We start from the raw sequence: 16473 nt of genomic DNA on the forward strand, positions 1-16473 counted from the left end.
GCAGAAGGCCTGGCATGAGGTTAAGTGCTCAGGGCACACAGCCAGTGTCTGTTTTGGGACTCCTTCAGGTGGGAAACCCTGTCTGCCTCCTCTCTTGACCATGCCAGGCCCTGGAAGGAAAGGTAGGCAACAGGGCTCAGCCTCCCGGAAGCCCTGCTATTTGCAGCAGGGTTTGGCCTGGAGGGGCCCGCGGTCTCTCCGTGAGAGGGCTCCATCTTCTGCCCCGTTCCATGCAGGAACAGGGCTGGCGGGGCGGGGGCGGGCCTCAGGTCAGGACAGGGACCAGGAGCCCTTTTGGGGCAGCCATCGGAGCTCAGCTCTGAGTCAACCTGCCTACCCCATGTGACTTCAGCAAGAAGACTCAAAATCCTCTCTAACCACCTCCCCCACCCAGAACTTCAATGAAAAGGTCAAGGGAATTTTCCTCCCCTATAAATGGAACGAATCTTTCTCGGGCCCAGAAAGAATTATTTATCAGGTGTTCATGGCATTCCGTGTGCCTTTACAGGGCCCAGGCGTGCTCTGAGGCACAACAGACAACTTTCTTCCTGAAAGCTCAGTTGATAGGCCAACTTCAAAGCCCAGGTCCTCAGAACAGTGCACGAGGCTCCAGTTTGGGAATTGACATCAAAGGCGCACGCACAGGTTGATCTGATGTTGGGGTGGACAGCCTCAGGGCTGCGAGGGGAGGCCTCAGAGGATTCGCCTGTCCTCAGCCCCTGGAGAGCTGAGGGAGGCAGCCCGGCGGTGGCACGGCCTTGTGAACCCAAACTTCAAAAGCCCTGGGCCACTGCTTAACTTGCCTCAGGCAACTGTCTAAAATGGCAGACAGACGGTGGAGGGCAGAAGACTGGGGTGGGCAACAGCAGCTGACCCCAAATCTGTTTATCCACTGAGCCAGGGAAAGGACACAGGGTTTAAATGTGGAAGGGCTGTCTGAAGCCTTGCTGTCCATAGTAAGGATCCTACATGACAGCAAACCAGCACAGTGACGGTCGGCCCACTCAGTCTTCACATCACCCATGTACGGTAGGCACTGTCATTCCTATTTCTCAAAGGAGGAAACTGAAGTTTAGGGAGGTTCCATGACTTGCCCAAGGTCAGAGTCAATACAGGTGGATCTATCTGCATTGCACAACCCTTGCTCGTACCTACTACTCAAGAAACTTAAAAATAGGGCACTAGGAATGCTCTCTAGGGGCTTAAGTGTAAAACGTGTAACAGAGCAGAGAGAGGCAAAGTCATTTGAAAAGGAGAGAAGGCTTCCTGGCTGGCAGCCCTTGACTTTTTCATTCCCTCATTCATTCAACAAATTTCTCAGTACCTTCTTTGTGGCACACATTGTTCTCGGCACTAGGGATGATATAATGAAAAAGACAATGCCCTTGCTCTTACCAAACATATATTCTTGCAAGGGAGATTGGCTATAAACAAGTAAACAAATTAAAGAATGAGAATGCAGTATGTGTTAAATAGTTATAACTTGTTGTTGTTCAGTTGCTAAGTCATGTCTGACTCTTTACAACCCCATGGATTGCAGCATGCCAGGTTTCCCTGTCCTTCACTATCACCTGGTGTTTGCTCAAACTCATGTCTTAATAGCAGGTAAATGAGAACTTATGTCATATTTTTTCTAGTGCATCCTATGGGGTCAAGAACCATGCTTAGCATTTTCTATGTCATAATTCATTTAATCTTCATTAACAACTCTCCTGAGGTAGATGCCAATATAAATCTTTATTTTCTAGGTGAGGAAACTGAAGCAAGGTCAAATAACTTACCTAAGGTTACAGGACTGGCAAAATGCCGTGATCAGATTTAGATTCCAGGCAGCCTGGCCCCAGAGTTGACTGCCTCCTTGCCATGGTGTCAATCTCCTAAAAATGGATTGGCCAGCCATGGTCACAAAGCAAGGAGGCACCTGAGGATCAGTGCCATTTTATTCCATCCTGACCTTCCCAGGCCAGTCTTCTAGGCAAGGACATTGCTGAAATGCCCAAGTCCTGGATCTGATTTTTCACCTTCTCCCTGGGACAATTTTGCCTCTGATCTAAAATTCAGGATCTACAAAGGAGATGCTTTCCAGACCCAAGAAGCTTCTGGAGGCAAACAGACACTTGGAACTCAGTCAAAGGGAGCTGTGTACCGTCAGTGGGTCAGGAGAGGCCACTGTGTGGGGGAAAATGAGATCCTGGATACTTCCAAGGACCCACCACCAGGATGGCATGAGGGACCACTGCTGTGGCCCACACAACCAGCAAAGTGTCCCCAGATGTCAGATCAGTTAAGGACTGGGATGCAGCTCAGAGCTCGGTGGGAAAGCATCTCTGATTGTTAAGTGATGTCAAGGGCTGAGGTCAGCAGCAGCTTCCTTTCTGACTCTATGACCTCAGCCAGGGGCTGTGCCTCTCACTGACTTCTCGGTTCTAAAGCAGCTGAGTAAGGAACCCCTTATTTCCCAAGGACAAAACCCTCATCCACCAGAAGAAGCCCCTTAGCAAATACTCCTCAGCACCCCATGAAAAAGCCTTTGAGAAGCTCAGGTGGGAAACCTCTTCCCTGTGTCCTATGCAATCCCCAATGAGCTCAGAGAGAAACTTTCTAGGGTCTGTGTGTGCTGCTCCACAGACTCGGCCTCTCTCCCCAAAGCTCAGTCCTTCCTGGGCTGGTCCACACCCTCCAACCACGACCTGCACCCTCCACAGGGTGGGCGAGCCCACCCCCATGTGCACCCTTGCTCCAGCCTCATCTGCATTTAACATCCCTTGTTGGGCTTTGGCAGAGAATACTCAACAGACTCATATTAAAAATGCCCTTTAAAATTCAAAAGCTTTGAACTGAAGAAATATCTTGAGAAGTTTTCATGGAAAGTTCAGCTCCACTGGTTCAATTCACTACACTTAGATGCACCTTTTCAAATAATAGGGAAAAAATGTAACAGGGTCAGACCCAATCAATATGCTTGTTCAAACAGAATTGCAGGGACTGTGATGTGCACACATTTTGTACTCTGCCTTTGTACCCCGCCACTCGCTCTGAAGAAAGGTTTCTTTGCTGGGAGAGCAATGAAAGTGGTAGCCTTTGGAGTGGAGACGGCAAAGCAATGGCGTGTTTACCGGGCTGGGAGGGGCTGCCATTTTTCACATCCACCTCCCCTCCCCAGCCTTGTCTCTTTGTTCTTTTCATAACGGCATGCAACCCACATGGGCAAAGTCCTTCCTATGCCCCGGCATCTGATGCTGAATTGGAGGCAAAGGACTCCCAGCGCTTGCCTGCCTCGTCTCAGAAAGGTGATTTGTGGATTAGACAGATAATTTGCTGCTTCTTTCCCACCCTTGGTGAGAACACAAAAGGATTTGCCATAGAGCGCTGTACTACGGCTGGGGGAACTCCCAAAGTCTAAAACGGGCTCTTGTCTGGCTAAGTCAGGGTCCACATCCACTCCACCCCATCAAGCCTTCCATCCCCAAGAGGACCTTGGGCCGATGGAGGTTTCCTTGGCCTTAGGCTGCAACCTAACAACAGCCAGGAAAATTCTGGAAAACCCACCTTAAGTGAAGGTGGCCAAGTTAGAGGGAGAAGGGGTGAGCTACAGATCCCACCACCAGCCCCTCGGCCAGACATGAAGGCAGGCAAAAAAATGAATGAAGGGGAGCAAACGAAAGGCCTGCCTTCAGCATCCACATCAGTCTGGGCACACTGACCTCATGCACAATCACAGACGTATATACATCTCAACCTCAATCATTTAAACGATGCTCTGGATTTTATTTTTAAAAATAAATAAATAAATAAATAAACGATGCCCTGGAACTGAGAGAGTAGCACTGATGTGACCTCATGCACAATCACAGATGTATATACACCTCAGCCTCAATCATTTAAACGATGCCCTGGGATTGAGAGAGTGGCACTGATGTATATACACTGCCATGTACAAAATAGATAGCTAGCAGGAGGTAGCTGTACAGAGCAGGGAACTCAGCTTGGTGCTCTGTAATGACACAGAGGTGTGGGATGGAAGGCTGGGAGGAAGGCTCAAGAGGGAGGGGGTATATGTACACTTATGACTGATTCACGTTGTACTATAGCAGAAACCAACACAACATGGTAAAGCAATTATCCTCCAGTTAAAAAAAAACACAACTAAACAATGCCCTGGACATGGTGAGGATCTGGGCTGTTCAGAGGGTCAAGTGGGGATTAGGAACAATTATTCTCAACCCCTACTTCATATTAGATCCTAAAACATTCTTGTTGGTTCTAGCTAAAATAAGATATCCTAGGTTTCCACTGGACCTGGGTTAAAGTCAGGAATAGGTGTCAACAGGGGTGCGGAAGTATGCTCAGGCTCCCTTTGCTGACCACAAGCAATCCCATCGTTTCAAACTCTGCTCAGGCCCCCAGGGCCCCTGCAAAGACGTAAAGTCAAAACTATTGGGCCACATGGAGTTTTCCAGCATGGCCCCCACCTGGAGGGTCCCTGGTCAGCCAGTCCTTTCGCAGATGGCCACATCTTACCTTGGGAAACGAGTCCTCTCGAGGAAGCAGTGAAGGGGGCCAGGCCATGTTGCCTGCTCACACGTGACGGAGCTGGAGGGTGCCTTTTCCAACCATCCGTGCTCTTTGTAGGGTCTGAGTCGAGGGCCTGTCATGCTGTTTGAAATTTGGGCCATTCTTAGAGAATAGGCTACCCCTCCTCCCGCTGGAGTGGAGAAGAGAGTTAGGAGTCACCATATTCCTTCCTATACAGGACCGTACGTGGGACCAGCTAGTAAGAAAACCTCTGACATGCTTTTGCTGAGAGAATGGTGGCCACCTAGTATGGGGGGGCTCTACCTTCTATACCTTTTTTTCTTGCCTTGCATTCAATTGTGGACAAATTCTCCACCACCTCCACCCCTCACCGGGGCTTCCCAGGTGGTAAAGAACTCAACTTCCAATACAAGAGATGTAAGAGACGTGGGTTCCATTCCTGGGTTGAGAAGATTCCCTGAAGTAGGAAATGGCAACCCACTCCAGTGTTCTTGCCTGGAGAATCCTGTAGATAGAGGAGCCTGGCGGGCTACAATCCATGGGGTCACTAAGAGTCAGACATGACTGAAGCGACTTAGCACAACAGCACAACCACCCCACCCCTCGCACCCCAGCCTCCCTTTCATCTGTTATGGAGCTATCTCCAAGTAATGCTTAAAACCGGAGAATACTTTCCATTTTAAAATTAAAAGTCAGTAGCTAAAAAAGCAGCAGCGTCCCCTCTTCTGAAAGCTTTGGAATCTGTTCTCTCCAGTTTAACTGGTTAGAAAGTCACTCTGCACCGCGGGTGCTCTTCTTGGCAACAAAGATAAACTGCCATTAACAACCAACTTGAACATGCACGCACCCCTAAACTGAACTGGCCTCCTGCCTTCTGTTTCAAGCATATATCACAAGTCAAAATGAATTAAGTCCAAATCCAGTTTGCAATGGTCCGTCACTAACCCACCTCATTGGAACAACCTGGCAGCGTGTGGGTTGGAAGAGGGCCTGTGGGGTCCCTCCCGCTGTATGGGATTGCAGTCCGCCTGCCAAATCAGCCCCACACAGGTGTCCGCAGCCCAGCAGCCCCTCAACTGGGTGGGCTGGGGTGGGGAACCATCCTGAGCAGCTGCTGAAGCCCAGCCAAGGGCCTGAGAGCACAGGCCTTCCTCTCTCAGACCTCCAATGTCAATCAAGTGTCAAGAACTCATCAGGAGAAACTTCATAGGTGAACACTGCAGGGTCAAGAGTTGACACTGGGGATTTTCCAAAGAAATAGAAAGAAAAAACTAACACAGGCCACTCATGGAAAATAGCCAGCAAAAAGCAGGAAGTGAACCAGGTTAATACTTTAATCTGTACATCACATTTCTTTTTTTTTTTTTTTTTGCAAACCATTACACTTTTTTTTTAAATTAATTTTTTCTTGCAAAATACTCATTTCATTTTTCCAACAAAATCTTATAAAGGCAAAAATAAAATCTTATTTTGGCAAATGTCATGAAGTCGATACTGGCAGCATATGGAGTTAGTTAAAAATAGACGGCAACTTCTAAATATATTCTAGATTATTTTTCTGACCATAGTCAAAGACCAATTTTCATTTAAAGTGTGGCTCTACCCGATGGAGGTTTTTTGTTTTTTTCCTTTACAACCTCATTTTCTATATGCAGAATATCATGAGCTCCTGACTCATATTAAAGGGCCACAAACACGGCACCTGGTCTAGTGGCCCCTTCTCCATTTTAGGCTGGAAGTCAAGTCATCGTCCTGCCATCGTGGCCCTGCTGGCCATCAGAGATGGTGGAGACCCGCTGCCTGCCCTCCGGCCACTGACCCAAGTCCTGGGAAACTGACCTGTGTTCTGAGGGGCAGGCTGCAAAGGTCCCAGGATCGCTATCACAGCCTAGTGTGGACACAGGGAGTTGCAGGTAGATGCCACCCGGTGTGATGTTTATTGCTTACGATACAAGTTGAAGATGCTCTTCTTGCCTTTTCTGTATTTCAAAGTGTTCTGTGTTTCTTTTTTTTAGTTAAAGCAAACTTTTGTTATTTTTGAGAAGAGCCCTTTGCTGAGAGAACCTCATGGGCGGGTTGGGAACCAAAGTTCTTAGACACGTTGTTGGGCCTAAGGCAGACCCAAGGCCGAGGCACAGACTTGGGCTCCGTATCGGTGGAGCTTCACCCTCCAGAGCTGGCCCTCAGGCGGGCAGGGTCAGGGACGGCTGACTGACCACTGCCCTGGCCAGCACGCCAATGAGCCCCACACTGGAATCCACTGGAAGCATGTCTCCCATCCAAGCTTGCCTGCATTCAGCAGATGCTGGACTGGCTTCTGCTCACCCTGCCCTGCGGCCCCACCCACACCCACCACCCCACGATACCTGAATCTATGTGTGCAGCTCCAAAATCTTGCATCCTCACCTTCTCGGCCACTGAGCCCTTGAGGTGAACATTATAAAATATATCCTGATTCTAAAATACAGCATCAGTATTGTGCAGTGTGTATCAAAAGTGCCTTTATAACATGTAAGAGGAGTCTGAACTAAAACAAGCGGGGGTGTCAGGACCTCGCCCTGTGGTGGGCGCCCCACAGCTGATGGGCTACTCCGTCCTCCAGGCTGAACCCCTGCTTAGCTGGAAGGGGTTTCCTTTGCGGAAGGAGGAACCATCTTCTTGGAGGAAACTGGTTCTGCTGGCCCCTGGCTCCAGACTTCTCTGTGTGCTGGATCACGGGTCAGTCACTGCCTGGGCTGGCAAAAAGCGGAGGAGACAATGAGGGGCTGGCAGGACCCCAGCCCACTCTGGGGAGCAGGTGGTGGGCTTGTGTGCGCACACATGGACAGGGAATGGCAGGCTAACGAGACAGAGTGCAGCCGGGCAGGGGCCAGGGCAATGCGGCCGCTGCTGGGGGCCCTCTGCTTCTAGGATCATGGGTGCCCCACCTTTTCTCCACCCCATCACTTCCAGGAAGTTTGCCAGACACACACTGGCCCTGAGACTGGGTCCCTGCTCTAACAGGGCCATAGGCCTGAGCAAAGAGGGCTCTGGGTTCTAGTTCTGGCCTGGCCCTCCGTTTGCTGAGTCACTCTGGGTAACTTGCTTAGCTTCCGTGGCCCTTGTTCGTTTAATCTAAACACAGGGTGATCGCACCAATCTCCTAGGACTGCTGAGGATGCTGGAAGGGTAAAAGGAAATGTGGATGGGCTCTGAAAAGAGCATCGGAGGCCTACTCATGGCCACAGAGGCACCAAAAGCTGGGAGGAACAGAGCCTCTCTGTGGCCTGGGACACTCAGATCTCCAGGAGAAAACCACACACCCCACCTGTGACCCCAGAGGATGCTGTGGCCTTTACAGGGTCCTCTGGAGCCAATACCTGACTGGAGCATTTCCCTGGGGTTCCTCAGCCATAGGGCCCCTACTGTATACCTCCTGAGATCCTGGCCGAAGGCCGACCTCCTCCTGACACCCACCCAAGAGCATGCCTCTGCCCCAACCACACACCTCCAGCCCTCACTGCACTCCCTTCTCCAAACACCTAGAGCTCCTGGGGTGGCCAGATGGGCCCACAGGTGGTGACTGAGGACTCATAAGGAAAGGGTCCCCACCCTGGTTCTGACACCCACAGCCACGACTCTTTGGGCCAGTCCCTCACGGGCTCTGAGCTCCTCTTCCTCACCTGTAAAATGGGGCGACTATCCCCACGGGGTTATTGCCAGTGCTCAGCAATGTCAACCATAAACACTATAGAGGGACAAGAGGGAAAACCCATCTGGCTTGCACCGGTCCCTTGGGGCACTAGGCCACCCGCAGGAAGGACAGCTGGGCAAGGAGGGGCGCAGCTCTGGTTCCTGAGATTTCACAGGCTCTCCTGTATCGGAGCCACTCAACACTGAGCTCCTAAGAGCCAACAGCCCCCCTGCTGCCCACCAGCCCAGGAGGTCTCCCCAGCGGCCGCTTTGCCCTTGGAAGGAAGCATCAACAGGTGGTACTGCAATCGCCTCAGCAGCAGGGAGGGGACATGCTCAGCGCCAGGAGAGGGACCACGACGCCAGGCGGGGGCTCTTACTTGGAAGGTGTTAGACAAAGGTGTAGTGGAGTCCGTTGCTTAAGGGGGGGTAAGGTGGCACGGTCCGGGAGGACAGGGGGGCTTTAGGCGGGAGGAGGGCCAGCTGCTGCGCTAGACGGGCAGACAGGAATTAAGCGGTGTGTTAGGCTCCTCGTCTGCTCCCGCAGCTCCAAACGCCCCACTCAGCAGGGCCGGGGAGCTGTGGGCCCCACCGCCCGCCACTAGTGGCCTGGGCTTGGGGGACACGCCCGTGGGGCCGGTTGGGGCCTGGCCTGGGCCTGGAGAAAGGGAGCAAGAGTGAGGAGAGGCTGCAGCAGAGGCGGCCGCTCAGCGGGGGAGTGATCGCGGGGCTCAGGGTGGGAGGCCTGGGGCGCACTCGCCTGCTGGTGGGGAGGAAGCCAAGGACAGTACGTCCACACAGGTAGAGCAAGCGCAGGCCAGAGAGAAGGGTGATTTACGGCAGGGCAGGTGCCCCCGCTGGACCCCTGGACACAGCGGGGAATTCAAAACCACCATGCGGGGGCCTCAGGGACCCTCAGGATCATCCGGAGGATGGGCCTGGGGGAGTCGCCCGCTGTCTCCCCCACAAGGATGCCCTCTCAGCTGACGCGCATGTCCTCAGGGGAGTCAGGACAGCAGGGACCTCAGGGACTCTGTACGGGACCAGAGCTGGGGGAGAGAGAACAGGCTCCCCCTGCCCTCCGTCATCCCACGGCTTCTTGATACAGCTCTGCTCCCCAGGGCCACCACCGCAGGCGCTGGCAGGCCCCACCCTCGGTCACTTCTAGACCCTTTGGCCAGAGCTGGAGGACTGGTGGGGACTGTGACACCACGTCACTCTATGACCACCCCTCACACCTGGCCAAGGGCACCACCTAGACATGCAGTGGCCGCTGCGTCTGGAGAAAAATAGCACTGGGAGAACTGTGAGGCTCACATAGGCAGGCCACGTGTGGGTGGGGACAGGAGCCAGGAGTCTCTTTTCTAGCTGAGAGAGAAAGCCTTTTTTACACACGTGTACATGTACACACACAAATACACATACACTCCTGAGAGAGAAAGCCATTTTTACACAAGCGTACATATACGTACACACACACACAACCTCCCATCCTGTGGTACATTTTTCCCCCACTGGACAACAAACTCCCACTTTCCAATTCCTGCTTTCTGGCACAGGCCACTCAGAGGCAACTCTGATAGGTGGACAGTGGCTCTGATTTGGGGACCAAAGCAGAGACCCCAAGGAGGGTTAAGGGGTCCCTTCTGCCTCGTCCCAGCAAGAAATCCAAGCACTAGAGGCTTTCCTGCCCCTTACTGGTGAGGCCAAAAATCTAAGCCTTGACCCCTCAGCTCAGGAGCCAGAAAAGCCTGTTCTCAACTGGCCATCTCAGAGAGAGTGGAAGAGCAGCACCGCTCCCAGGTCTAACAATGAGCCGCACGCCCTCTCCCAGACCTCCTTCCTCCAACACCCATGAGCACCAGTTCCCCTGCCCGGCCTGCTCCCCATTTCCGCCACCACCCCCGCCCCCTCCATGTCCTGCAAGGGACAGGGCAAACACCACTGTTCTTCAATTTCTAAGCCTGACACCTGCTTTCCCACCAACTCCTGACAGGCTGGGCTGGGTTGGGCCTTGAACCCAGGGAGCAGGGGCTGGGACCCAGCCTCTAAGGCTGCCCCCGTGGCCTCACCTGCCACCTGCTTGCTGCGCTGGGAGGCCTCCGAGGCGAGGGCGTAGGAGATGTTGATGATGCGCTCCTGCTCCTGCAGCTGCGAGTCCAGGTCGGCCACACTGTTCCGGTCCTGGCTGGTGGTCGGCTGCAGGTTGCACATGCTGCGGGAGGGCCAGAAAGCGGGCTGTGGGCTTCCCCGCCCGTGGCATCCACCTCAGGAGAGGGGGGTCCCCCTGGCCTGAGGATCTCACCCCTCTGGGGGCATCAGATAAAAGCAGGGCACTTTCTCTCCAGACCAAGGTGCACATGCTCCTCTCCCAATGCCCAATCACAGCTTCGTCCCTCCCTTGGGGGAATCACAGACCTCAAGGTAAGAGTTCTGGCTCTAGGCTCCTATTCCCTCCAGATGTGAAAAGGCTAACCTGGCTCTGAAAGGGAGGACCTCTAACACTGAGGCTACAGGGGCTGATGGGACAGGAAAGCCACTTGCTGGGGTCCCCTCCTGGCCTCCAGGGGTGTGGATGAGGTCTCTGGCAGCTCAGGGCATGGCTGGGCCCTGGCTCTGGTCTAGGCCACAGGCCACTTTGATAGATGAACAGTGGCTCTGATTTGAGGACCAAAGCAGGGACTCCAAACGTCTAGGGTCCGAATGAGGGAACACAGGCCCTGGGGCTGGGAGCGCCATCCTTGGGGGCGATCTCTAAGCTCGTCCACTTCACCACCACACTTGGCTCTACTCCCCACACTTGCCAGGGCCACGGGACACAGATCCGGGGGTGAGGGCCTAGCATGACCCTCTGAAGGCTTCACCACCTTCCAGGTGACCTGGGCCAGCTTCCTCGCTGATCTGTCAGTGATGGGCTGAGAGCTGGCCTGCCCCTTACAGTGAGCCTAAGATGGAGGCCTGATAAAACACACACACCCTGACCTGCCCAGTCCGGGGCCCGTTCAGCTGAGACACCCCCGGGGTGGCCTAGCAGGCTGTCAGGACTCGGGTGGCGTGAGGGCTGACCTGGACCGGGTGAGGATGTTACGGATCTTCTCGGCTTTGCGGTATCGCGCCTGCAGCTCCTCCAGGCTGGGTGGCTCTTCAGGATCCAGATCCACATAACGCTCGGGGATGGAGACCTTCTCTGGTTTGGAGAGCTGAGGAAAGGACCGGGTGGCAGTGGTTGGGAGGCACAGATGTTTGGTTTGAAACCTACTCCCTGACCCTGTCCCCCCACCAGGAGGCACATGTAGCTGCCCACAGACTCAAGTATTTGTTAACATCACAGGGGCAGCAGTTCACTGTGGAGTCAGGATCTGCGTCTAGGTTTGACTCCAAAGCCCATGCTCTTTCCACCATACCTGGCACCTCCTACTGGCCAAGGGAAGGGAAAGGGGAAGGCAAAATAACTAGACCAGAAGCCCCAAGGAGGACAGCAGTCACCCATGACGCCACCCTCCATGTAATCTGACCTGTGCGGATCTCTCCAGCCCCACAGACCCCCCTCTGTCCCTGCTCTCTCCTCTGATGGGATGCTCCTCTCTGAGCTCCAGGGCCTCTCTCTCATCCTTCCAACCTCACCTCCAGACCATGCCTCTCCCGCCCACCTTCCCTGCCACTCCCTCTGCTTTCTGATTGTTTCTCCACTGTCTAGCTCGGAGACTTGGTACTCAGCAGCCCTTCAGCAAACACTCCTTGGATAGTTAAGATGGGTGGGTGGGCAGATGGATGGGTGGCTGGGCGGAGGAATTAAATAAAGTGACAGTGTTTTGTGTCCCTACAAAAGGCCCTCTGACCCAGATAGGAGGCAGCCACGTTGCATCTCTTGTTCTCAAAAGGAAACATCCCCACTCCGCCACTCCAGTCTCTCATACAAACCCAACAGCAACCTCAGCTTAGTGAAACCTTACTTGGGCCAAGAAAGCTAAAGGCAACTTTCACACAACTTAGGGAATTTTTTTTCTCCTTGAAAACAGCAGTACATTTTAAATGAGGTGGCTGAAACTCCTAAAGACAAGGTCAATTCAAACCCAGGGCAAAAATGGACTTGAATTCAAACCCACCCCTACCTTCCATTCTGGTGAAAAATGGCAAGAAAAAGCTCCTGTCTGTTTTTCCCAATGAAGGCAGATCCACAGCAAGGATGCAGATCACATTGCAGGAGCAGGGATTTAGGTTAGAGATAAGGAAGGACTTTTCCCCTTGGCTGGCAGGCTAATCAGGACACCACAAAGTGCACTTCCCACTGCCAAGGCAGCCTGTGGAAGCTTCCTTTGTGAATCTGAGAATCACGGACTTCTGGCTGCTTCAGAGGCCTATGCGAAAGGGGCTTAAGGCAGGGGACTAACCTTGTTAACCCCTGGAGGCCCAGTGGACCCCAGAACCCAGGTGCTCCACAGGCGTCAGTCTGCCCCCCTCTAGACTGATCTCTCCTTCACGCGTTAAGAGCACTTCCTCTCATGCAGTTTCAGGCCAGGCTGAGTCCTCACGCAAATGTGTCTGGGCTACTGTGCACTTCATTCAACAGAGTCATCACTCAGCAAATGAGAAAGCTGCTGTGTGCCAGGCCTGAGGCTGGGTGCGTAAAGGTGACCCCAACAGCCATACACACTGCTCCACAGAGCTTACGAGGGGCACAACACGGGCCTCGGGAGACCACCCTATGTCTTGCAGACCCTGAGTCTGTCATGCACTGACTCCCTTTCTCTTGGCTCGGGTAAAGACACTCCTGGCTGCGGTTACTTGCTTTTCTTGGGCCTGCCTGGTCATGGTGTATTTGAGCCACCAGAGGGCGCAAGGAGAATTCAGACCAGTCCTATTCAGGTCTCCCAGCCTCTGCCACACCTGGAAATTTCACCTGGGATTTCTAAACCTGCCTCCCCTATCCCCCACCTCAAGTCTGATTGCCTAAACTAGCCTGACTAGCCAGATGCAAGACCAACTCCTGGTTTTCCAGGGAACATATCCTAACAATAACAACTGCCTCATCACATTCCTATTACGTGCCAGGTCCTGTGCTCATAGCTTTCTGATCATTGCCAATCGTTCGGGCAATGTGCTGAGTCTCTTAACCCTCACCACAACCGACATTACTGCTGAGGAAACCAAGGCACGGAGAAGCTACATGACTTGCCCCCAGGTACAGAGAGATGGATCTGAGCCTGCATCACAATGCTTGGACTCCTCTCACCACCTCCAGCTGCTATTCACCCATCCTCTGGGCCACATCGAAGCCAAGCCTGTCCCATTCAGGGAAACATCCCCAGTGCCCCTGGGAGGGTGGGTCAGGCTGCAGTCTGAAGGCCATGCCTCAGAAGGAATGAGGCATGAAGGAAGCCCCTGCCCTCACCTCTCTGCTGATGTCCACGTCATAGTCTTGTGGTTCCAGGTCCAATTCAGTGACAGGCATGGCCTGCACCTTCAGCCAGTCATTCTCTTCCTTGTCCTTTCTGTCCCCTTGTACAGCCCGTTCCAGCAGCTGCAGGTCAAAGTCCTGCTCACGCTTCCACTGGCAACAGAATGAGAGGGTGAAATGTAGTCACTTCCTGACCGGCCCTTTTGGGTGGGTCTTGTGGGCACCAGGGTCCTTGGGAAGTTGGGTCTGTGACTCGTTAGGGAAAAGCTGTGTGACCAGGGACCTCAACACTGTTTCTGAAAGAAGGCAGCAGCGGTCTGTGACACGGATGCTCTCTGTTGTGTGCTGAAACTCTGTGACAGAGAGAACAAGGCCTCTGCCCCTTTGATACAGCCTGACTCCAGACTGCTCATGTCTCTCTGATCTGGCCCCAGAGTGTTCAGACCTCCAGGGCACAGGTCTATGATCCACAACTTTAGACTTGCAATAGTCCCCAGGGATACAGGAAGCCCCCCCAGGTCCCAGAAGGTGACCCCAAAACAGAATCTAGGACAGAGCTCCGGAGGAGGGGTTTGCTGCTTCTGCCACCTGACAACTCATGGAAGCCTTTCCTGGTTCTGGAGTCCTATGTCCCAGTTCAGAAACAATGGAAAAAACAAAACCCTCTGAGGCCCTGGGAAGCAAGTGGGATAGCCAAGATCCTCTCTCGTGCGAATTCCCGACAGGACACAGTGAGGGGTGGGGAATACTGCACCCACAGTGGGGCTGGGGAGGTGCAAGCAGGAGCAGCTTAGGACCTCTGAGGCAGATCAGCTGCTGTGTACCAGGCATCTATTTAAGTTAGAAAAGCCAAAAGCATGTAAGATTTAAATGCTAAATCAAACTCAACAGTTCCAACTCTGTAAAGAGCAAGCTTCACAGAGGGAAACTCTAACTCAGCCGCTTTAAGATCCCAGCACAAAGAATGGAGACCCATATACATATGGCTGAAACTATCACAACATTGTTAACCTGCTATACTCCTATATAAAATAAAAATTAAAACCCAGTACAATGGTCGGGCTCCAGCTGGGCCTTTCACCTGTGGCCTTCGTCCCCACAGAACTCCATGTTGAACAGGTTGCTGAGAGGAGGCGATGGGCTCAAAGCCTCTCTTTTCTTGAGCGGAAGCCAAGCAGAAACGTCTCCATCCCAGACTGCCTCCTCCCTCTCACCTCATCCATCTCACAGAGCCTCGAGTGGTCACAGTCATCTTTAATGTCCCCTCCAGCCCCGCTTACCCAAGCCCCAAACCCATAGCCGTAACAGCACATTTCACCCATTCATGCACAAGCTCTCAATACTGACTACGTCAACATAATCGCGCTCAGGTGATGGCCTCCTACTAAAGTATGAAAGGACTAGACAGTTGAAGATTCAGGGATGAAAAATTAATTTAATGATTGATTCACAAAGAAAACACACATTTTCTGACACGCTCACCAATGCCCCAAATAGAGACAAGTCCTCACATAAACCCAGCCTGATTGCTTCCACAGACAGAAAGAGTTCACTGGACTGTACAGTGTATCCTGGGGAAGAACCACGCCAATCCATCATCATTAAGCAACACGTTTATTGGCGCTGAGGCAGAGACTTAACACAAGTCTTTTTTAAAGAGAAAAAAATTACAAAGTATTCAAGTTACGATTTTTAGATCATTTTTCTACATTTGAGACATCAGTTGTAAAAAGTCAGTTTTATCTCATAAGACATTTACTTACAAAGTTTAAAAGTTACTGGCTTTGCAGCTTTTCAGGATATGAGTGTGCTGGGTCTTATCCCTTTGGTGTCTGAGCTAACAGCTGCCAAGAGGCCCTCTGAATACAGATCATAATGTATCTTGCTACCTGTTCAAGTTATAAAATACTAGAACACAAAAAAATTTTCCATAAGAAATTGTGCCGATGGGGCTGGAGGAATTAAAACTGAACCACCTCAGACTTGGCAGAATTAATTCAAACGTGCAATCTCTGAAGTCCATGTCTACTATCCTGGTATAAGGCATGGACATTAATAAATTCATCACGCCCAGACCTCTGGCAAAGACCACCGCCCTTGGGCAGTGGGGCTGGCTCAGCCTTGCGGGGCGCCTTTTGGGATAAGTGAATTATGAGTCAGTAAGCCTGCATAAAGGGGGCAGCAGAAAGTGAGTCACACAAGGGAGAGCTGCTCGCTAGGCTATGGAGAAAAGAGCTGCTATTGTAAGCCTGGTAACAGGAGCACAGGCCAGTTAGAGAATGGGGGATGCAAATTAGAAGCTTCTGTAAACACAATCAGGCAGGATTAGAGAGGCAATGAGCGGTAATGCTAAAAGCAAAAGAGCTTGTGCAATGAATTAGGGAAAGAACAGTCAGGCTAGAGGTCTAGGGAAACATTTGATTTCAAACAATAGAGAAAAATCCAATGGAATGTTTCCAAAAGGGACCTAAGGCGACTGTGGGCAGGGTGCAGTGCCTGGAAGCACCACCAGAGGGCAGCAGGCAGCCTGGCTATCCTGGGGCACAGGGCCTGTAGGTACCGCTAGCTGTGGGAGACTCCCCGGCCCTCAGGGCTGTAGGGCTCCACCCTGCTCAGTTGCTCCCCAGGGCACCTGCTTGGAGGTTTGGGAGGCTGGCTGACTTGCACTCCTTAAATCATAGCACCATCTTTCTCTTCCAACTCTGTACTTCCCATGTCCTGGGTTCAGGTGAGAGACTCAGAATGAGGAAGAAGGGCCTCTCCCTCAAGCTCGACTGGAGACCTGACCGTGGACGCTTCCTCTGGCTCCTGGGCTCCTGCCGTGACATCCTCACTCTTTCTCTAGTTCGGGGCACCCTCTGACCACG

At 52.5% G+C, this 16473-nt stretch overlaps 1 protein-coding gene across 10 annotated transcripts in view; it reads right to left on the reverse strand.

Moving 5' to 3' along the window:
• Nucleotides 1-7012: 7012 nt before the first annotated feature.
• The window catches only part of PLEKHA7 (pleckstrin homology domain containing A7), a 211352-nt gene continuing 201891 nt past the window's right edge, over nucleotides 7013-16473 (reverse strand). For 5 of the 10 annotated variants that reach the window (XM_070473429.1, XM_070473433.1, XM_070473438.1 and 2 more), the window contains 5 exons: nucleotides 13601-13759; nucleotides 11275-11408; nucleotides 10281-10423; nucleotides 8589-8699; nucleotides 7013-7271 (listed from right to left, as the gene is read on the reverse strand). In XM_070473429.1, the coding sequence (XP_070329530.1) occupies nucleotides 8599-8699; nucleotides 10281-10423; nucleotides 11275-11408; nucleotides 13601-13759 (537 nt within the window). In that variant the 3' untranslated portion in view covers nucleotides 7013-7271; nucleotides 8589-8598. Of the gene's footprint in view, nucleotides 7272-8588; nucleotides 8700-10280; nucleotides 10424-11274; nucleotides 11409-13600; nucleotides 13760-16473 lie in introns of those variants that run through there. The other 5 variants (XM_070473431.1, XM_070473435.1, XM_070473430.1 and 2 more) reach the window with 4 other exon arrangements.

The sequence above is a fragment of the Odocoileus virginianus genome, chromosome 10 (genome assembly GCF_023699985.2).
Source record: "Odocoileus virginianus isolate 20LAN1187 ecotype Illinois chromosome 10, Ovbor_1.2, whole genome shotgun sequence".
In the NCBI taxonomy this organism is placed as follows: domain Eukaryota; kingdom Metazoa; phylum Chordata; class Mammalia; order Artiodactyla; family Cervidae; genus Odocoileus; species Odocoileus virginianus.